Below are 23868 nucleotides of genomic sequence, written 5' to 3' on the forward strand. Positions count from 1 at the left end.
GGGTCAGTCCTGAAGAACGCACGTGTTTCTTCTCTGTATAAATAAGAGTAGTTGTTATGTTGCATCTAATTTGTCGTGTGTCACTGCATGCATTCAAGGAAGAGGTTTTATTGTGGCCAGGTGGAAGGAGTGGGAGGATCAGGGTAGAGCAGCCACTGGATTTGGACAGAAGAAATGGGAAAGGACTGAGGTGTTACTATTCTGTACCTGGGACAGAGTCATTGTAAGCCTGATCTGGAGAGGAAACTAACTGCAGTGAGCAAAATTACTATTTCAGTATATTCTGTTGCCTACTTTGAAACAATTAATATTGCAGGCTGCTGGTTCTGATATCCTTCCATATTTGTTTTTCTCCATATTCCAAGTTTCCTTTATGTCTAAATCTCTATGCATATCAGGCTATAGATGTAAAGAAAAAAAGGTGAACCACTGTTGAAGTACATGAATATGGTTTCTTTGCAGTCATTGTAACCCCTCCCATGTCATTAGATGTGGATCCAGCCCTCAAAATAAATTCCTATATAGCAAACAAAGTAAAATCATTCGAAAAAAATGCAGACTACAAAGCAAGCTGGGAAAAAACAACCCTCAGGGGCAAGCAGAGCTTTTTTTCAGAAGTCATGCCCAAGAAGTTTGTCTTCATTTCAAAAGCACACTAGTTCAATGCACTACTGATTGTCACAGGACTAGCTGTGTGCGTAAATGTCAGACATAGATTGTTACATAATAAATCTAGTCCAGAATGGCTTTGTTGGGCAGGGGAGGTTATCAGGAGGTCGATTAGCCTCCAAGGGAACTTCTACAAGAAAAAGCATAAAGCTATATCACCACCTCTATCTCTAGCAATGAGTGCAGTGTAAATTGGGTTTTCAAATGTAAGCCTCATTCACAACTGTTCCTGATTAGAAATGGAGGGCTGTACATTCCTTGTCAGAACAAGTTTTCTATAAGATCTCTCCATTTATAGAAAGAAAAACTAAATGTTTAAAAACAAACTACCTCAGAGAAAAAAAAAAAAAAATCCAGAATTATTATGTTATTTATGTGTGTTTTGGGAAAAAAAAAAAAAAAAGAGAAGCTTAAAATTTCAGAATACTTTATAGCCTTTCCTTTCCTCCCTCTCTCTTTCCTCCCTCTCCCTTTCCTCCCTCTCCCTTTCCTCCCTCTCCCTTCCCCTCTCCCTTCCCCTCTCCCTTCTCCTCTCCCTTCCCCTTTCCCTTCCCCTTTCCTTTCCCCCCTCTCCCTTTCCCTCTCCTTCTCCCTTTTCCCATTTATATGTAGCCCTCCTAAAAGGAAGGCAAAACATGCACTGCTGTGTAACATTGTACAACAGCTAAAATATTGCATTGTACTTCATAATTTTTAAGAACTACTTAATACAGACAAAACAGCTTATCCCTTTTCTGTCTGAAACACTTAATAATTTGAGACTGGATTGTTTACATCCCAGTTAAGTCCATGACTGTTATTTTGTCCAATTATTCTCTCTTACATCCCCTGAAGGAATATATAAGCATTTGCATTAGGAAAAGACCAATACAAACTGACTTAATGAATTATTAAAATTCAGGCAAAACAAGAACCTAGCTTCCAAAACTCTAGGTAGAAGCCTTAGCAGCCAGCTTACTGCCCACCTCAAATAACATTTCTTTTCAAAACCGTGACAAATACACTGGCTTGCAAATATACCGGAGATGTATTTGTTGACAAAAAATAAACATGCAGCCTCAGTGTTTTTATGAACTCCTCTTGATAATTTTGGTCTAGTATTATTAGGAGATGCACACACCACATTAAAAGAGCTGGAGGTTTTACATAATTAATATCTTGCCTGCGGGGCGAGTATAACAGCACTAAGCCCTGTATCCTCTACAACAGTGACATTTTACTCTTACATTGTGCTATTTATGTGCAAAATCTCTACAACCATGACAGTTATTTTTTTATTATATTATTGCTCAGGTTTTGAAAACTAAATTACAAATGAAAACACAACATCCAAATTAAAAGCACTGCTTTATATGTGGTTGCAAATTACTTTGTTCTTTTAATCTTTCTTCTTGTCTTTCTATTTTTCATGTCACTTCTCCTGCTGGAAGGAGAGTCCATATATGTTTTTACTGGCTAGCTGTCAATCATATTAATTCCAGCAAAATTACTTTCCTTAAATAATCATAGCAAAGATTCCCAAGGCAATATAAAGCAAGAACAATTCCATGTTAAAAAATGAAAGGGCATGTCACCAGGGTCTAAAAGAACAAATATTAGAAAAAGGCACATTTTGTTCTGAAAGATTTCCTTATTTTATGGTTACTAATCATCACTGACACATTTCTTCATTATGTTTCAGATATTTAATATTTACTATGTATAAATAAAAGGTCTATGGTTTTAATGGGGACTGAGGCTTTGATTTCATTAAAAAAAAAAAAAAAAAAAAAAAAAAAAAAATCCCAGAACAGAAAGTAGAAAAAAAAGACATTGCTGGTGTTTAAAGAACATTTTAATCTCTCATACCAGCACATAGATGTAAATACTTTAAAAAAAGCAGGGATGTTCACGATAAGTCATCTTGGTTTTCTGATATGATGAAACAGCATTTCAGCTTACAATATTTTACAATATCTCCAGCTTTGCCTTTTTTCCTCAGAACATCTCTGTAAAGATATCCTTATAGTCTAGAAATACCTTTTTGATCTTAACAATTGTATTATAATAAAACTACATAAAATTTCCCGGCAACTCCTAAAACTAATTCACATAGAGAAGACATCCTGTCTGATAACCTACCACCTTGGCAGACATCTGGCATTCATCAAGAGATGCTCTCAAACCATTTGCCATTCCTGGCAAAGAGTGAACAAAACTCCCTTTACAATACATCTGACCCAGTGCTTCAGACAAACCTATAGAATATTATTTCTTTACTTTTATTCCTTTGCAGATGGTTCTTAGCTCCAAAATCCATAGGGTCCATTCCTTTTGTTATCTTTTGCCATCTGTCAGCATAGAGCAGTAAGATGGATCTCTTGTGGGAGGCTGAGCTAATGTGCCTTTTGTATCTTGATACAACAGTTCTCGCTCTTCCTTCAACTTCTGCCAGTAATGAGGAAGGCTTGTCTGATCTGGATAAACTGGAAGTGATACTGGTTAATGAGGAAATATTTCTCTGATTAGATGAAGCACATAGCCTGGCCTTCAAATGAGGTCCTTCAGAATCCTGATTAAAAAGCCCTTGGTTTTCCCAGGGGAACAGATTATACCTGTTATCACAAACACAGTTCTGGAAGGGAATAGACTGAATACTTCCAGTTGGATATGTTGTTCTTCATCTCAACTACTAAAGAAAATTAGTTTCTGAAACTCTTGAGGGAGATTTTTCAGTAGTCTGAGATTTTTTGCTGAGATTTGGTGTCAATGTCTCTCAGGCATCTTGCTCAACAACTGTAATTTTTCTTTAAATATTAGCTTACTCAGGTGTGAGTGGTGCATATAGAGACAGTGGCTGGACACATCAGAAAGGAACACTGGCTCCATATCTGACAAACATGTTTTTGAGAGGCATGACAGTTATGGGAGGAAAGAAGTATATTTGCCGATGCACTCAACATCTATAGCTCTTTCATTAGTAGCACATACTCTTCCTCAGCTCTTTCAAGTCAAATTTGTTTCGTGCTTTAAAAAATTGCATTAACTTGTTAAATGCAATTTAACAAGTTAAACTAGAAATTATCCAGAATTAAGCAGATTTCAAATTCTGATATTATGCACCATATCATATTAGATGTTTTGTACTGTTTGTCTGTTTTAAAGATTTCCCTACCTCCACATATAGAAACAATTCTCATTATGCTGTGGGTTCAGGTTCTGAACAGGAAGTTCCTTTCCCTCCTTCCTACACCCCCTTCTACTGAGTTCAGTAATAGATAAATAAATGTTTCAGGATTTTTTTCTGTTTTTTTTTTTTTTTCTGAGGCTGCGAAGATTTCTATTCCAGAATATCTTGTTCCATAAATCACATAATGTGTTAAGAATTTTGTAAATGAGACACCTGAGAACCTTCCTTTGCCTAAATAAGTATTCCTACTGCTACTCTTTGGCATTATTTGAATTTTCATGGGTATGAGTATACAGTCAGAATACAAAAGCTTTCAGAAACTACCTCTTTAGAAATATTCTCTATGCTCTTTGTGCAACAGAAATTTATTGCGGACCGGGTGATGCAGACAGAAAGCAAGACTGAATGCCAGCTTTCTTTGTCTGTAATGCTGCCACACAAGAGTCTAGAAGGGGCCAGGCTGGAAGTGACCACAGTGGGTCACCCAGTCCAACCTTCCTGCTCAGGCAGGGTCCTCCCAGAGTACATGGCACAGAACTGCATTCAGATGGCTTTTGAATATCTCCAGTGAAGGAGATTCCATAGCCTCTCGGGACAGCCTGTTCCAGTGCATGGTCACCCGCTCAGTAAAAAGTTGTGTTCAGGTGGAACATCTGCTTCTGCTTGCTGCCTCCTGTCCCATTGCTCAGCACCACTGAGCAGAGCCTGGCTCCACCTTCAAGACACCCTCCCTTTAGATTTTTAGAGACTGAGAATACATTCCCCTCTCAGTTGTCTCTTCATGAGACTAAACAGGCCCAGCTCTCTCAGACTTTCCTCATAAAGGATGCTCCAGTCCCTGAATCATCTCTGTAGCCCTCCACTGGACCCGTTCTCCTGCTCTTCTCCTGAGGAGTCCAGAAGTGGACACAGCACTCCTGACATGCCTCACCAGAGCTGAGTGGAGGGGCAGGATCACCTCCCTCGACCTGCTGGAAATGCTCTTCCTAATGTCCCCCGGGACACCATCGGCTCACTCGGCCACAAGGACACACTGCTGACTCATGGACAGCTGTCCACCAGGGCATCCAGGTCCTTCATCACAGAGCTGCTTTCCAGCAGATCAGCCCCACCCTGTACTGGTGCAGAGGATTGTTCTGCAGGCGCAGGACCCTGCCTTTGCCTTTGCTGAACTGTAGGCAGTTCTTCCCTGCCCATCTCTCCACCCTGTTGAGATCCTCCTGAGGGGCTGCACATCCCTCTGGGGTATTGGCCACTCCTCACAGCCTTGTGTCCTCAGGGAACCTGCTGAGGGAACATCTACCCCACTGTCCAGGTCATGTATGAGTAAGGTAAACAATACTGGGCCCAGTAATGGACCCTGAGGGTGACTGCTAGTGAGAGGCCTCCAGCTAGACCCAGGCCCTCTGGGACCTGCTGTGCAGCAGCCAGGCTTTATCTACAAAACATTTACCAGCTTTTTATCAGGTTTTATCTATAAAGAGAGAAAATCTATTCTAGCTAGCTGATAAAACAACATGCCTTCAACTTACTAACAGGCAGGGAACAGAGTATGAAGATTTTCTCAGGCAAATACACCTAATTAGATTGTCTTCCATGAGTAATGAAAAACAGTATTTCACAAGAATTCACAGACATATTTAAAACTCCATAAAGAAAAAGCCCTCTTGCAGAATGAGCCAGGAATTGTTAAAACATTACCTTAAGTCATTTCGTTACTCATTTGGATCACCAGATCCAACTTTGTCAACATGCAATCAATTAAATCGAAAGGCTACATTAAGGCAACCATGAATCTACAATACTGAAAATCAGTGTACTTATCTGAATGGGAGTAAAACAGAGTAAACTCTGAAGAATTATGGGCCTTAGGAAGAATTTCACTGAGACCATTTTTTGATAATAATGAAATCAGTAGAATGAGAAATAATTATATAGATGAGTGAAGATAAATAGCAATAATTAAAAAAAGATAATTATAAGCACCTGTGAGAAATGTTAATAGTTTTCTTCTAATCCCACTCTAGAGGCCAATTATGGCAAAATAATTTCTCCATTGTCAATTTTTAAAAAATAGTATCAGAATGAATAAAGTAACAAATTTCAGGTCTTGCAACCAGTCTAAACTAGCATGTAGGGTTATAATTTAGTTAAAACTAGACAAAATTTCAAGTTTTTATGAAAGAGAACGGTATTTCTAAAGGTGTATTATCTCCATTAACACCATCATCAAAATTCTTGCTTTATACCTGTGGAATAGTATTCCAAAATAATGAATTTGCTGGATTCTGGCAACTTTTTTTATTCTCTTTACTTAATACCTTTAGAGCTTGGTGTTTGCAGCTTTTCACAGAATTATCATCCCTTTGCTTAGATCTAATGGTAATGATTCCTTTTATTTTGCCTGAAAACTGTCACAAGCTTTTCCTTAGTAAATATAAATCAATATTAAAAAACAAAATCAAGTATTTCCACCATAAAAGTTAAACATGGTTAACCAGTTTCCTGAAAAATGCCAAGAAGGAATGCTTCTTTTAGAGTTTGTAAGCCAAGAAATCTAATCTCATTGCTTCATAAATTCTCACTGAAGGCTGAAGGAAGCACAGCTAAGCTGCCTCACAACAGAACAAGAGAACTGAATTAGAAATCTTATTCCAGGCTCCTGATGAAGGCTTCATCCCATCTGATAAGTAGTAATTCTGTAAGGGGAATAAAGTGTGGCCTGGAATGTATCAGACTTATGTAGTCACATAAGGTAAATGTTTTTAGTTGATATTTCAGCAGAGGTTTACTAAAACTGCATCAAACTGGAGATACAATGCTGCTAAATGATAGCTACTCAGATGTATTTGAAGTAAATCTGACCCACTAATCACAAATTCATTGCAGTAATCCAACTTGCATCTAGAACTGTTCTAGATGCAAGTTGCATATGCCTTGATTTACTCCTCCAGTTTAAACAATATGATTAGGCTGCACCAAAAAAAAAAAAAAAAAAAAAAAAAAAAAAAAAAAAAAAAAAAGCTGTATGTGCTCCAGCTGAGGTTGAAATATATATCAGTTAAGGATGATCAACATTATTTCCACTTAAAATAAGCTACTTAGCTTCAAGTTTGGAAAGGAAATTAAGCTGGTTTTGGCCTGATAAAGCTTAGTATATCTTGTAAGAACTGACAATTAATCCTGAGCTGGTTAGTTTTCTATAACCAGCCTACATGAAGAACTGCCCCTTTTCAACCATAGGTATAATATGTGGCCAGAGGAAACTTGTGCAAAGTCGTTGTTTCTGATATGTCAAATAGCTGTCCTGTTTTAGCTGGGACTTACAACCTCACACAGTCTTCAAGTTACCTCACAGGTAGAAATAGTTTCACTGACAAATATTTTCACAAGGTAGAGGTCACCTCTTCTACCTAGGGATTGCACTAAAAGGAGACTACAAGATAGACATTATACAAACAACTTTGACTTTCATTATTTGAAGATTCTATGGAACTAAAAAATACACGTTTGTATTAACAACAGAAGTACACAATACCCTATTCTGAAAGAATGTAAGATATTCAATTGTAAAATTACACACTATAAAATTATTTCAAATAATTTTAATGGATTTTTAATATATCAATTCTAAATTTCTTTCTTAACAATCATTACAAAAAAGCTCACTGTAATTAGAAATGCCTGAGCTGGATTGTTGTCTGTCACAGACATGCACTGAGCGAAGCCTCTGTTCCGTGAATTCCAGGAATGAATGAGGAAGAATTGTGACCTCATGATACTTCCCTTCCTTATCAAATACAGAGATTGTCAAATTAGGCCATGGATTGGAAATTGCTCCAGTTTAGTGTCACAAACAGACAAGTAAAATCATTCCATGTTACTTCTGTTTGCCTTCAGCAGGAAGTGAGACACACTGGTGGTGTACATATAATGACAGATTTCAGGTGCAGAAAGCTGAGTTACTCAGGCATGCTCAATTTTTGTCTTACCTAGACCCATAGAAGAGATTTGTCACTAATTGGTCTATGAATAGGAATAAAAATGAGATTGTGAAGTCCTCAAACTCTACAAGAGGGCACCTTGTAAACACTTGTCCTATGCAGCCACAGAGATATGATATAAAGAAAATACACGTATGAAAGTCCCACATCTGTCATTAGTGGATTGCTATTTACCAATAATTCCAAGCCACTTGTATTTCATGTTCATAAGACAGCTCAGCTGAGCATATGAGCCATTGAACTTTGATTGTCACATGCATATGATCATTTAATTAGGTCTACTGTCGTAGTTTGTTACTTTGATTCTACTGAGATTTAATTTTTTTTTTGTTCCTTTAATTTGTTTCTTGACTGCTCCACTGATGCACATTAATTAGCATTCATTTTTCCAAGAAACCATGGATTGCTGGATAGCAACAGCATCAAATTTAGAAGATGCCAACCTAGAGAACATTCTTAGAACATTTAAATCAGTTAAGTTTAAACATTCATTTGAAGGTCTTTGAATAAAATTCTGGATTTAATACCCTGTGCTAAGGTCACTGTTTTGGGAAGAAAGAACAAGTACGTTCTGCGTTAAAAAAGCACCAAGAAGCATTTTCCATGTTGAAAGACTTAGCTCATTACGTACTGTCAAGTCCTAAAAGGCTATGAATTGAAACTACCAATCTAGTATGAAGTACAATGGCCTCCTGTATAAGCAAATAAATAAACAAATACACCACAATAGAAACAACTAGAAGGAATGGCAAGAGTTTCAAAGATCCAAGCATCACTGCCAGCTTATAAAATTCTTTAAAATTTTATCAGTGTGCATTAAATTCTGCCATTTAATGCAATTTAATTCCATTAAATTGCCATTTAATGCAATCATGTTTCTTTTATGGTTCTGAATTTGAACAGATAATGGAATACCTAATAGTTTCCAGTGGCACTCCTACCTGTCACTCTCGTCTTGATTTTGAAGGTAGCAGTTGATTTTGTTGACTAAAAAACTAAATAAGCGACCATATAGAGATTTTGCCAAGAGATCCCGGTAAAAATCTGCAATCTCTATAGTATGCCTCCGAACAATCGTATCTCCTAAGAGAAAAAGCAAAAAATGGAGATGAAAGTGTGCTGTAAACTTCGCCTTAAGTAATTTTAGTTACAGTAAATTTAGCTACAGTTACTTCTCCTTTGCCAAACATTTACATGGTGTTAGTTTTTCTCTGAAGCCTCCAGTGCAAGATGAGAAGACTGTCAACACTCAAAAGATCTTAAGTTTGGAAATACATGCCTTTATACTTTGTTCCAAAGAAATGTGTATGAGTACTACACAGAACTAATATTTTACTGAAAATACTTTTTTCAGATTTTTTTTTCCCCAAGATGCTCCTGTTGATTACAGTTCTTACTAATATTCTCTATTTATATATAATCTGTTATCTTGATACACTTTTGTAATATTAATCAAGTTAGGAGCCCATTCGCATCACAGTGTGAAACTATTTTGTTCCATCTTACAAAGGCATTTCTAGTTTGGTGGCCCATTCTGATTTACTGTATGGCAGATAAGCCTACATATTTCTCAGAGGGAATATTTACAGGACCATACAAGGAATAAGAAACAAAAATCTACAGCTTTTAAATTTTTTAAATCAGAAGGCTCAAAATGCCACCACATCTGATCCATGAGAATGTAAGCTTGGAAAAGATTACCTTTAAAATACTGAACATCAGTTGTTAGGGCTGAAGCAAGCTCATCTGGTGAAACCTGCAGCATGCCTGCCACTGAAAGGTAAAGAAAATATAAAGAAAGACTGATTCATGCTATACTGCATATTTCATTTTTTACAACAGATTTTCTTCTGTAGCTTTCTTTTTGAATAGTGAAAGAATCCAAACATTAAAAAAAAAAGGGTGCTGTCACAGGAGTAATCAAAATTAACCAACACACAAAATAGGATTACTATAATCAGTACTTTGTGTAGTTTGAATGTATCTGTATATTACATTACAGCTTGCTTTTTCCTTCAAAGATTCTCAGGACTTTCCCCAGGGTTTGGCAGACTTTCTGTGGTATTAGAGTGAAGGTAGGCTACCTATTGACATTCTGTATCCATAAGGAACTTGGAGGAGATTTGTTAGTAACCACAAGGGCAAACTTCAAAGCACAGAAACAAGAGACCCTTTTAAGACACAGATTTTGAATGTAAGGAATTAAATTCAAGGCAAATTGTTCAGCTGTCAACAAGCAGTGTAAAAGCATTTCAAAACGAGACTGCACAAAGTGCACTGTACAATTTCTTTTGGCAAACAATAGCATTAAATATGACATTTAATGAGCTAATTTGCAATACCGGCATTTTATTTCATCCCATAAAAATCTGTAATTTATAAAACGTCCAAGTCAATTGGATGCTGTCTTCCCACAGTAATTTAGGAATTTTCAGAAGTCATTTATTTTTGTCTCCTTGGAATTGTGTTTCCATCTGTCGGTGGAGCAGTGCAACTTCCCCGCTGCGGGACCAAGCAGGCAATGCTCCAAGGTGGTGTCCTACTGACCTTGTTCCAGTAGCTGCAGGTCAGACACGAATGCTGTCTCAGCATCTGTTAGAGCCGTAAAGCGAATGTCTCCAAGATGCAGAATTGCTGAGAGAATCACAAACAGGTTCTCCACCTCCTGCACACATTATTTTCAGAATTAAAAATAAAGAAAAGATCTGTTGGACACACCAGTGAAAGGTAATGTTTTATAAAAATACAAATTCTGTTAGTTTGTATCACCAGCATTTGATAAGTTGAAAAGCATTCACATGTGAATTATCAATAGGGAATTTGAAATCAAACTGGAACCTAGCTAGGACATGAACCAAAAAAAAAATTTTTTTATTTTCTTTGTTTTGCTGTAAGTCACATTAACCTCTAGGTTAAGAAAGCTTTTCCGAATGTGATAGAAATACTGAAATATCTTTAATGAATGCATAGTTTCTGCAAGAAATAAAACATATCTTTTCCATGGAGAATTTTCGTTGAGACAATTTCTGTACCTGGGAACAGCAAGGGTTTTGTTGCCTCAGCCAACTGAATTCACAAACAAAGTGTCTAGCTCTATAGGTTTCCAGAATTAAAAGCTGTAATTAAGGTCGGAAAGAAACAAAAGCAACTTTCCTTATCCTCACACTTTTCCTCCAGAATTGCATACTCTTCTGTGATGTCTCAGATTGTGAAGTAGTTATTTTTAGGGGCAGATTTTTCCTGGCCTGATTTTTATCACAGCAAGAAGAAAACTAACTTTCTTCAGTTGTTTTGATTAGTTAATTATATTTAAAATATTTTTAGATTCAAGGAAAAATATGATCCATGGAATATGAAACTTAAATACTAAAATATGGAAAGCATTGTGTGTTTTTGGAAGTTTTTTTTTAGGTCAGTTTTATAACAGTGGTGCTTCTTAAAATGGTAAAACAGGAAACTTGATATCCACTATAACGTTACATGGCATTATGTACAGCAAAGTTAATTGATAATTCTTGAAATATTTTTGAAAAATAATACTTAGAACCTGATTGTGTTGAAACTGCAGAAGTGATAGTGAGAAATTTCACTTATCAGAATTTCAGACTAAGATTATAAATATATTACTAATGAAATACTTAGCTAATACATTCTTTTTTTTTTTTTTTTTTTTTTTTCCCCTCAAGTTCTCTTCTTTTCTGCATGTTCCTTTCCCTGAGAAATATGCCAATCATCAAAGGGCATTAGAAAATCTTACAGTCCTTCTGGGATAGGCTATAACTTCTCCAGCACTGTTTAAGCAAGTTGGCTTCTCCAAACTACACTTTAAGACAGGAATGTCAATCTCTTACTGTATGAGACAGATGTCAATAGGGCAACAGTGTGTTTTAGTATTACACAATACCAAAGCTGAAGATTCAAAAAAATCCAAGACATACAGAGAAAGTCTGAACAAGACAACTCTTAAAATAGGAGAAGTTATGCTAATATAGCATTCAAACGAGGGTGCTATACTCTGCTTCTTGGGATGGTATCTTAGGCAAGATGAAATGGCACAGTAGCACTGCACACCCCTTGCTTGTAGGTTAACTCATTCAGAACTGCTTTGGGGATGATTGTGCAGCACTGAATGGCAATGGGCTGGGATAGCTTTTGATTCTGGTGATTTTGTTAAGGTCTCAGGTATGTTTCACATTCCAGATTCTCAAACACTTTTTCATTGTATAAGATGCATGTTCCCCCATCTTTAAAACAGTAATTATTTTTAATAAACATTAACATACTTTGGAAGATATCATTAATGACTGCTAAGGAATTTTTATGCACTTCTTCAAAAAAGATTTTCTACTCTATCATTAAATGTGGCTAGGTAGTCAAGGAATGATACATACAGGCCTCTCCATGTACCTCAGAAGTGATGGGTAGAAATTTTAGGAACGTGTTTTATCTACATATTGCCCTCTAACATTCAACACAGAGGATTAGCCTGCGGTACTTCAGAATTTCACAGATTTCTTGCCCCCTAAATTATTCTTATGCTGCCTGAATACAGACCAGCCTTCAGGATATTGACACTTTTCTGAGAGATAACTTCTTTTCAAGAATTCTGAGCGACATGAAGTGCTGGACTCAAAAGAATACTGTATATGAAGCACTCTCAGATGGTTACTGCAGGCTTTTAAATCATGATTCATTTAATATTCAATTATTTACTTATTGGCAGAACCCCTTCCTCAACAGAACAGAAACATTAATGAAAGAGCAAGAGAGATCCATGAAACTGTGAGCACTGGGCTAAATCCAGAAGGGTCTGGACCTTCTGTTATTGAAATCTACCAGTACAGAGCTTGAGCCACTAAGAGCAAGGAATAATACTGTCAAATATAGCCAGTTTGTTCAATTTTGTACATGGACTCATGAACATTAATGAAAATAAATCCTACTCTTCATTACATTGAAAGGTGACATTTTTTACTGCCTTAACTAGGGAATACCAAATAGCTCCATGATGTACCACCACCCCCACAGAAGTCTATCTCCCAGCTAAATAATAGCTTCAGCAGATGTACAATTTTTTTGCTGATAGTCCTTGATCCTTTTTTATTACAAGTGCTCCCCATCTGTCTTTTTTGATGATGTTTTAACTTAGAGTTGCACTAACTTTTTTTCTCCTTTTTTTCTAATGATGTTGTACAGGGGTAAGTTCTTACCTCCTTCTAAAACTACTATTGCTTATATTCTTGCAGAATATAATATTGCTTAATTCTCTTGCAGAAGTGTTCCAGCTACAGTGTGCTAGGCATATACATAGGTAAGACATATGGGGGGGTTGTCAAACACTGTAGTATCCTGAAGGGTAGACAGTTTACATGAGTTCTTATATTCATCCTTCTATTTCTTCTGATTTTTGTCACACCTCTGTCCTCCGGAACCTGTTCTTGATTAATTTTCCAAATTATCTTCTTCATTAGTTTCATAGAATTAAAGACAAACAGCAGGCCGACCTTCTTGTTGCTTTTGGCGAATTAAGTCAGCTCTTTTAAGTTACCTGGCTCTAATTTTCCTTGCCTAAATAAGTATTTACTTCTTTTCAGGTGCTGTTAGCATATGTGTGTTTCACAAAACTAAAAAGGATAGGGAGATAATCAGGAAGAGGAAAAAAATTCCATGGCTTTTATGAAGTGTCATATGGGATTTGATTGCTTCTTTTTATCTATGTAATTTAATTGTTCAGAGTATTATACCTTGAAGCTGTTTTGTGAATCTTTAAGAACGAAAAAGATTTACGTTGTTGCTTCTGTGTCTAATTAAAAGTGATTACAGTAATTTCCCTGGAGTGAACCAGTGCTGTATTTGTTTCAAGGTCTTAACTAACAGGGAGATTGGAGGGGAAAAAAAAAAAAAAAAAAAAAAAAAAAAAGCAAGCTAGAAAGGCACCTCTTTTCCCCACAAAAGGTTATCTGTGAGAGTTACTTGTGGCTTGCTTTCAACTAATATGATTATTTTAGCCCCAAATAACATAAGCTCATGTAACTTACCAGGCTATTGAATCCCAGAGCACCTAGAGCTTGTTTTAGTATGGTTAATTTCTCCCTGTTTTCCGGGTTGGCTGCTAACATCATCTCTTCTGATGCAGACTGGCTTACATACCTGCACAGAGGAAAAACAGCATATCTGGTATTTATAAGGCTGGTGCATGGTCAAACTTTAGAAGGTAAAGTCCAGCTTTACATTTCTAACCAGAAGTTCATTGCAGATTTTCTCAGCCTTTGGAGGGAGCAGTACCCATGGCAGAATGTTCTGTATTTCTTTCTCAAACTTTTGTTTCAGCCACCCCCCAACCCCAACTTTAGCTCTACATGGAAGCTGAGAGTTCAGACTGGATTTATACCACTGCCAGTTTTGCCACTCTTGCACTGCCAGAGATTCCCCTTCACAAGGCAGATTTGAGGAGAACCTCTGATAACTCTGACTGCTTTAAATTCCCCTCTTGTTGACAAGGGAATAGATCAGCCCTTAAGTGCCACAATGATCATTCCTTTCCCCAGCAGCTGAATGGGTGATAGGTGTACTAAACATCTCTCAAAATGAAGCGGTAACCAAGTACACAGGTAAGCGTACAGCCCTTAAGCTGTACTGATTCACACGCTGCACAGCAGTGAAATTTTATGTACCTTCCCCAAAACAATGATTAGCAGAGAGAAAGAGAGACACCTAGTGCAGCAGCTCAGGAAAGAAAAGACCATAAGCAATGTAGAGTAATAATACAAAACAGATTAATCACAAACTAGCAAAACAGATTATTGAAAAGTGCAGCAATCTAGCCTTCACAACAATTTATTTTAACTCTCTTGAAGTAAGTCTGTATTTTTAAAAGTATTCAGATATCCTCCTAGAGCTGAAATCACTAAGAATAAAGCATCTCAATATCTTACAGGATCTGACTTCTAATTACATAATGCTGACAATGTAAGATTTTTATTGTTTTCATTATATTATCATAATCATTAAAATACACATTCATCACACCATCTGCAATCTTCACAAGTGTCACTTAAATTAAAAAAATAACTTTCCACCCCTCTGTCCAAATAACATTATTACTACACCAACAAAGTTGGACAATCTACACACATCCCAACCCTCACTCTTCACCAAAATGACAAAAAAAATTCCCCACAATTATTCTGCTCTCTATTGATGTTCAGTCCATAATCTGTCACTTAAATATGGGAAAAAATACTGGTTAAATTTTTGACGATTCTTGTTTACAATCATGTTCTCATACCACTGTGGAGGAGACATAGTTTCAAAATAAACTTCTATTACCACAGAAGGTCTGGTAACACTCTAGTAGGGGTGGTAGTTCTTAAAAGGGTGCCCTTTAACATGAATATGTGTAGGAAAAGTTATTTAGTTTTTGCACTTTTTAAACAGATAATGAGGTTTAAATAGTACCCATAATGAAACACAAAGTGCATTTTTAGTAAATCCATACCAGATTTACCAGTGTGGATTCCCCTTACAGTGATAATGGCCCAATTTACCCCAGTAGGTTGGCAGAAGAATGATGGGGTTAAAAATGTGTGCCCGGGTGCATAAGTACCTTTTGCACCCACAGGAGGACTAACTCAGCAGATATCTCAAGTACAAACAAGCCTCTCACATTAGTGGTTAAAGCTGGTTGTTAACAAACCATTGAGAATGTGGGTGTGTGAGCATCACTGCCGGAGCTCAGCACTGGTTCCTCGAGGTTACTGAAACATTAATTTTGTCAGACTGAGGTAGGTACAAATGATAGCACAGCTGTCAAATCTGCTAGAGCAGATGATGCAAAGTATAGCTAGCTTTATGTTGTTTTTTTTTTTTTTTTTTTCTTTTTTCCTGGGGATTTTTTGCATTGCCTGTAGGTTCAAAAGGAACCTAGAATACCTCTAATACTGAATCTGGCATAGAACCTACTCGTGTAAAGGTTAATCCGTCAGAAAAATTTCCACTCTTCTGAACTGCTGCATGAGCTATGCCAGTAACATGTTATGCATCATGAATTGGTGGCACTTTTGATCCATAATTAGGAGATTTACAGCAGCCACTCTGCTGTCTAAATATTCTATTGTCGAATGCTGTAGGAGTTGGAAGCATATGGCCATTTCTGCGAAAAAAGCCTCCTCCTCAATGGTTTTCTCCCTATATAACTCTTTGTCTCTCTCTGTACTGAGCAGGGAGTAGTCTTTCCTGTTCTGTGAAGAGAATACTCCACACTTCTCCTTTTTAAGCAACCCCATTTAACCAGCACTTCTTTAGCACAGCTGAAGTGCTGGTGTGTACCAGCGTTGCAAAAAGCTGTGTGAGCACTCCCCACACCTCTGAAAGCAGGCTGCAGCACAGCAAAGTGGTGCAGAACACTCAGTCTCTGAGAGGAAAGAGCGGAGCTGTGGCATGAAACGACACATGCCAGCTCTTGCCTTCAGCACAGCGCCCGCTGGTACAGCAGGGGGCAAAATGGGTACCTGCCAAACCAGGTGCCTGTGGCTCTAACAAACCATCCATAAACTGCAGCATCTGCTGGGACTTGCCTGTTGGAAGAGAATCTGACCTTCCCAGCTATACATGTCCTGAAGACTTCATCAGCAGATGTGCTGGTGCTCTTGGAAAGGGATGAAGTTGGACATTTTCTAAGATGCATTTCAATTTAGTTTCCCCAGTCTAAAAGCAATTAAATTATTTTATAATGTTTCATGAGTCCAACTCATTTTCCAAACTGTTTAAGGACTAGTAAAATATGAAACACTTTGAAATTTGCACATTTGACAGTTATACATTTATAATATAGAATATACTCATATTAAGGATGGATTAATTGTTTAGAGTACTTGGAACTGTGGAAGGGTATCATGCAACCCTCATGAAATGTAGGAAATATACAATGTAACATAATATATTCTAGCCATACAAGGAAACACATTTTCCTAACTATTAAATTAATTCTCCTCAGAAACCTAGTAACTTTTGGATTGAATTTTAATTTTCTTTTAAAACAGTTCCCTGGCAGGTCATTCATTCCACCTTAAAGATATTGAGCACTAAACAAGTTTGTGATACTGTTTGTGTCAACATTACTACTGTCACTTATTTGTCTAGTTTAAGAACTAGAGTCCAGAACAAATCTTAAATTGTCACCTCTCCTACAAAATTAAGGAAAGGGGAAAGAGATGTGTCACAGTGCAAAAGTCCCAATAATAATAAACTTTCCTTGCTTGACGAAACATCACTTTTCTATAAAATGTCAACTTTTTCCCAGGATGTGTATCTTTCTTCATATTTATAGTGCCTTTTTGTCTTTTGACTTTCAAGTGGCCTGGGCAAAATGGCATTGCCTGTGATGAAGAGGAACTAAACTGCTTAAAATTTATATTTTGAACCTACCATGGGGATTTTAGTTATTATTTTTACTTAGATTTTTGCTATTGTGAACTATACCCATGAAAACCTACCATATTACTTGAGTGTGTGTATTGTTCCTGCAAGTTTCCAACAAAATAGTCTGTGTTCAAATATAAACCAGATCTGGTTACTCCTGAATCCTTTGTTGCTGAGAATTCTACTAAAAGAGATCCTACTGCTATATAATGCAGAGCTCATGTTCCACAATAGCTGCACAGGCTGTGCACCAGTTTTATGCTTACTTAGATCAGTTTTGCTAGCCTTACTGGCATATCACTGTGTGCAAATTCAGTCTGCAAATGCACATTCACATTACTTTGCTGTAGCTTTAGAAAAGGATTCTCAGATTTTGGATGAAGTTGAGTCTCTTAACTGAAGGTTATCAAATAAATAGTATTTATATCTGTTGCAGAAGTGAAAAAGCAAGGAGTTTACACAGCTCTAGTAATTAACCCCTTTCTGCTGACTGTGTAACTATTTGTTTAAATGCTACCCCTTGCTGACATTTTTATCCGACTAGTACTTTTAACAGACAGTTTATCAGCACACAAAAACGTTTTAAAGACATGGTCAGTGATTTTTATTTCAAAAAAGAAGAGAGTCACTGATTCACAAAACATCTTTTCTTAAAGAAGATAAACTAATTGAATTATAGTATAGTCAGTTTCAGTAAAGCATAATGGTATACAATTTCTTGAGAAAAGCAAGGGACTATGTATTTTTTCTTTCTGTTTTTTATTTTTTTCCACTTCTAATTTGCAGCACTATAGCAATTTCATCTATTCCAGTCACTAAAAGAAAAAAAAAAGCTATTTAGAAGAAAAAGTAAATCATAGTAATTTTTTAGTATATTGCTTATCATAATATACCATTTTTGAACCATCGGTAGAATGTCACCATAGATCAGATTTTCAGGTAGGGGTGTGACTCGTACAACCAAGGGCATAAAAAAGTACTTAGTATGATGTTCAATTCTTAAACATGTAATTCTGTAATTACCTCACCTGTTTACCTTATCATTCTTATTGTAATTGTTACACATCACCACAATTATTTGACTTATATATTTGGTACACAGATCTCAAATATGAAGAAGAAATCCATATGTCAGCTTACCTGAACAATACTGAACTTTTGTGACATTATCGTGTTACAAAATTTCCTACATCACGCCACCAGTTAAAAACTTTGTTCAAGTAATTAATCCTCTGCTTAGATGATTGAGCTAATAATGAAACTAAAGCTACAACTAGCTAACACAAGCAAAGACTAAAAAGAAAGTTTTGACTACCAGTTTACTGCTAATAGAAACTCAGTAAAAAAATACTCGATTTACATTATTTTCTTTAGAACTGTAACCCTAAAGTATTATTATCAGTCATCTGGCCCATTCATCATAAAAAATTATTGTAATTTTCTGTTTATTCTTAGAACTGCTATATTTCTATAAAATCTGTGAAAAGACAAAAAGAAACAAGTTTGAAATCTGATAATAATCCTTGATATTTCACTAACAAGGTAGGTAAAACATTACCAAAGCATTATCCTAACCACTTTACATCTGTAGAATCTGACACCTGAAGTGTATACTGTAAGAGCCGCCATTTTATGCCACACACTTATATTACTCTGTACAATACAGAAATATCTACTTCATTGCAATGGTTCAAGACATATCTGGCAGGGAAACTGTCTGAAAGAGATTAGTAGGTTGAGACCAGTTCATCAGAAATTCCCTTTTGTCTGGACATTTAGGATTGGGTTTCAATTGGAGATGAACTGTGGATTTGCCAGATGGGCACTTCTTTTCCGAGGACTTTCCTGAAGTAAATGCATCTTTTCATGCATAATTAAAAGAACTCTTGGTAGGATTATATCGTTAAGTGGTTCTAAGTCACTGCAAAATTTTAGGATAAAGCCCTATGATTTAAAAAAGGCAGTTGGGGTTATTTTTAAGCTAGCATCTAGCTGCTTCCCACTTGGCTCCTCTCCTGATGAAGAATGCGTGCTCCGTTGTGTTGTACAGCTTTCCGGACTATAGCAGGTTTGATATAAGGGAAACAGTACAAAATCAGTACAAAAAAAGTCTTGAAACTTTATTATAGATGATAGTGAAGTAAATGCTGCTTGTGGTAATAAGGATTTCAGCAACCAGAATCGAGATCTTCAGTTAAAACCCCCTCAGGTTACAGGCAAAAAGCTTCACCTCCTATACGTTTATACTCAGAACAATCTGTGCTCAGATTAGAAACAGAGGACATATCTTTAATATCAAAGAAACAACGCAACCAAGACCATAAAAACAGAATGGCACAGAAGAGCAAGGGGCTGAATAAGAGTATTCTGCTTTACTGGTAAGAAAAAGTGACAGATATCAGATGAAAGCATATTTTGTCCAGGAATTAGTTCAAACAGAAATGACTACTAAGAAGATAGAATTCAACAGCAAACAATTATAGAATAATACAAAGGGGATAACTGGATGTACAAATGCAAGGCAGGTAAGGCTGATTAGGCAGTAGATCATCAGAACAGCATCTAGTATAAACTAAATGAGAGTCAAGTATGCCTTGATAATGCAAAAAATTAATCATCATATAAAACACCCTTATTTACGCAGGCTGAGATAGGAGTCATGAAATAACACGGTTAAAGCTTGAACTGGACTACTCTGTGTGATTTGGGGCATCCCATTTCAGGAAAATCATGACCAGTTAAGAGAAAACCCAGAGGAAAGCAGCAGCAAAACATGTATCAGAAAACAGACTTAGGAGTAAAACAGTTCATTAAATGCCACTTACAGATGAGAAAGATATTACAAAGATGGAAATTCCCACAGTCCGGAGAACTATACCTGGAGGTTTTCAAGACTTGACAAAACTCTGAACAATATGATCTGATCTGCCACCTGGTCCTGCATGGAGCAGGCAGTACAGTAGAGAACCCCTGAAGTCCCTGTCAAAATGATCCTATGAAACACATCAAATTTATAGCTCAGATAAGCTGGGATTTGGTTTTTGTTTGTTTGTTTGTTTTTAAATCTCATGTAATATCAGCAATTTTGGCTCCAAAAAGGTGGGACATCAAGCAAAGATAGGTCTTTAATTGTAGCAGACATTACCTTGACCTTCAAGTAGTCTCTAATATGCAAAAATTCACTACATGTGTTAGAGCCATAAGATATCTGAGGACGAGTAAAATTTGATCAGAAATTTACATTGTTCAACATCTGAAGAGATGATAGTGTTCTAAAATCCGAACAGTCCTAAACATCAGACCCTTGCCAAAGGATGAGTCAAAACAGAAAGATAGTATTTCTGCTCCTCTGCTCAGGTCAGCAACCCCTTCCACTAGTCTAGCTAGTAGATAAAATAGCATTGCATTATTATCTTATAAGGAGGTAAATTTCTTCTGATCTTGAAAACAAATATTTTGACACCAACTTCTAAATCACCTTTCTTTTTAAAATTTTAGAAAACTCAAATTTTATAGAAATTAATCTCAAATTTTAAGAAAAACTGATATGAGCAATTTATCATCAGGAAATTTCCAGACATTTTGATCACCTTTTGTGATCTAGAAACCAAATAAAACCTCTTTTAAGATTTTTTTTTTTTTTAATATCTTCAAAATACCTGGAATACTTAAAAAAGATCTGGGGCAAAGGACCAAACTCTTGGAATTGATGAAAATATCCAATGCAAGCTTGATCAAAATAATTGTTAGGACACATGCTATGACCACCATAACATCTCTAAGCCAATACAACTTAGCTTGATTTTGCATGTAGACAGTAAATGGTTTGTACCTTCCACATGAAATTATCAATAAGTCTACCAGGATGACTGAAAAAGAATCCTTTCTTGCACATAATCACTCTGGGAGGTTAGGATCTTTATTCTACTGGACTTCTGGGTAAAGGTGTACAGTAAAGGAGCTCAAACTTAATTTACTTAGACTTTAGTTCTTATGCTTTTTTCATTTATGAAGTGAAAAAAAAGAAAAAAAAATAAGGCTGGAAGACACAACAGAAACTTTGCTTATTCCAAATACTATCCTGAGGCAGAAAATCACAAGTTTCAAGATCTGGGAATGATAGAATCATGGTCCTGATAAGAACTGGGAATATGAATGCCAACACAGATGAAACTGCCCTGGCATTAGCTCACAAATCAGTTACATTTTCTTTCTTTTGTGCAGCTGCGGCAACAGATTTTCAAAGGACCTCTCTGTTTGCACAGTAGATCCTGTCTTGATACAAAGGCTTGGATCTTTGTATACCAGATCTCTGGAGGCTTTTTTTAAACCAAGAGCAAAGAAAAACATTATTTTTCTCTGTTTATATTCCTTTAGTTGGTAAAAGAAAAAAATAAAAAGAAATTAAATGCACGAGCAGAGCTGAATGTCATAACCTGTTCCTTTTTGAGACAACTGATTCCTGTGAGGAATTAAAACTTTCTGTGGTGTGCTTTCTTCTGCTGATCCATGTGCTCACATGTCATTTCTCTGCTATTAAGAAGATACCTCTTAACCAACCCATAGAGAAATAGATTAGTATCAACTCTAGCACAATTGAACACAAAATATAGTGTATTTTTTTGCTAAAAGGAATTCAAAATTATTGGGTAAAGGATTTACATGGAAGGACCAAAGAACAAATACTTAAGACAAACTAATCACTAAAGACAGAATTCTCTATCAATACTTAATTAGGTAGTGCAAGCCACTGCAGACCATGTTGTAAATCAGAAATTCTGGATTTTGTCTATAAAGCCCTTATTTCTTTTACAAAAATGACATACAAATAAAAGCCTTATATTCCTTTACCAATTCAAAATATTTTAAAAACAAAAATCTTAAAACAGAGATCCTGATACATAATATTTATTTATCCAAGCCAGAAGGTTTTAGTTTTCACTTTAATCCCTGTGTTTTGGTGGTGGTTTTTTGTTTGTTTGTTCTTTTGTTGTTGTTGTTGTTTTTTGTTGTTGTTGTTGTTTTTTTTAATACATCAGGCTGTAAGCCTATGGAAACCAGTCATGCATAGTTCTTCAAAACCAGTATGTGCTGTCCAGTTAAAGAAATTTAGAGAGATGATTGAACCAGGTTCTTTCATCGCCTTCATCCCGGATATGGTTTCCTGCATGTATCTCCCCTCACACAGAGGCATCCAAAATCTTTCTAATCACGATGATAAGCAGGATATAGAACCGACTTGTCACTTGCTATGCATGACCCACTCCACAAGTCAACTTTATAGGCAACTGGTAGGAAATACTGTGCCCATAGCCTAGAGAAGAGCACATCAGTCAGACTGAATGGATACAGGAATGCCTACTGGAAGCATTCATGTTCTTCTAATGCTGTAAAGGCTTTTCTTACAGCTTGACCTTAATTATAAAGTGTCATTAAAAAGCACACACAAGTATGCTCTCAGTGCCGGCTTCTATAAAATACTGCATCAGTTTATCCAAAAATAGACACAGACCATGCCCATCATGACATCATATTTAGTGACTTTAGGCCACTGGAAAAACAAGAAGTTGGTTTCTTTTCTTGCCAGGTTTACAAGTACTGTGAAGTAGAATAATGAGTTATATCACCACTGTGTATTGTCCCAATTCAGCAAAACACTTCAGAGTAACTAATTTCAAAGCTGTGCTTTGTCCCCCAGATTTCAGTTGCATCTTAGTATCAAAATAAATATTAATAACTGGAAGTCATAGGCGAACACTGTATGCTGAGCTCTAGTTCACTGAGAAAGAAGGAAAGGCAGACTGAGGTGTGTAAATGAGACTGGAGGGAATAAGTAGTACTGGCGACCTAGACTTTAAGCTGTCCCAAGCATTGTTTACATAATGTTTAGGCCTTAATATAATGCTGCCTTACACTTATTTCTACTCTATGCAATGGAGATTCCAAAGATACACAAACATTCATGAACTGTAACTGTATGACCTAGGCATAGTGCAGAAAGCACAGCATTTAGCTGTTTAGCTTAGATGAACCCCTGCCCCAACACAGCAATTGCACTTTTCTCTCAGCACCATCTGGGGAGTCTCTGATACACTTCACAATGAGCCACAAAGACTTATCTTTCAGCTCTACTTGTCGTTATATAAAGTCTAAACCAGAACATTATTACAAAATCTTCATTGGTTAATGCCTTGTTGCTTGAAAATTCTCAAGAGAGCCAATGTCAAAGAAGGATGAAGCGATATTTCATAATCAAGTTCCAGCTCTAACACAATCGATATGCATGTTGTGGGTGTCATTTAATGTGACATTGTATTAAGAAGCATGGATTAACAAGCTAAATCCCTTCCTTCCCCTTATTAGTGCTGCCCAATGAACCATGTACTTGCACAATCATGTGAACAGCATATGGCTTTTTCCTTTGCAGTCCTCATCTCTCCTTCCCATCCAGTTCAGGGTAGTAGCCCTGATTAAGCACAATGGTCATCACTAAAAATTCAACATTACCAGATCAGTTAATTTTTACTTTAACTTCAGGTAGAAATCATAACATCTCAGATATAGGTTAGCTACAGACAAAATACAAGCATTTAAAAAGCAGTTTTC

The 23868-nt window shown here is 36.5% G+C and overlaps 1 protein-coding gene across 3 annotated transcripts in view; it reads right to left on the minus strand.

Moving 5' to 3' along the window:
• The window catches only part of MYO16 (myosin XVI), a 370295-nt gene that overhangs the window by 107026 nt on the left and 239401 nt on the right, over positions 1 to 23868 (minus strand). For all 3 annotated transcript variants that reach the window (XM_040056866.2, XM_040056865.1, XM_040056864.1), the window contains exons 17-20: positions 13881 to 13992; positions 10390 to 10507; positions 9544 to 9615; positions 8784 to 8925 (exon numbers count right to left, since the gene is read on the minus strand). In XM_040056866.2, the coding sequence (XP_039912800.1) occupies positions 8784 to 8925; positions 9544 to 9615; positions 10390 to 10507; positions 13881 to 13992 (444 nt within the window). The remainder of the gene's footprint in view (positions 1 to 8783; positions 8926 to 9543; positions 9616 to 10389; positions 10508 to 13880; positions 13993 to 23868) is intronic.

Source organism: Hirundo rustica, chromosome 2, assembly GCF_015227805.2.
Source record: "Hirundo rustica isolate bHirRus1 chromosome 2, bHirRus1.pri.v3, whole genome shotgun sequence".
Classification (NCBI taxonomy): Eukaryota; Metazoa; Chordata; class Aves; order Passeriformes; family Hirundinidae; genus Hirundo; species Hirundo rustica.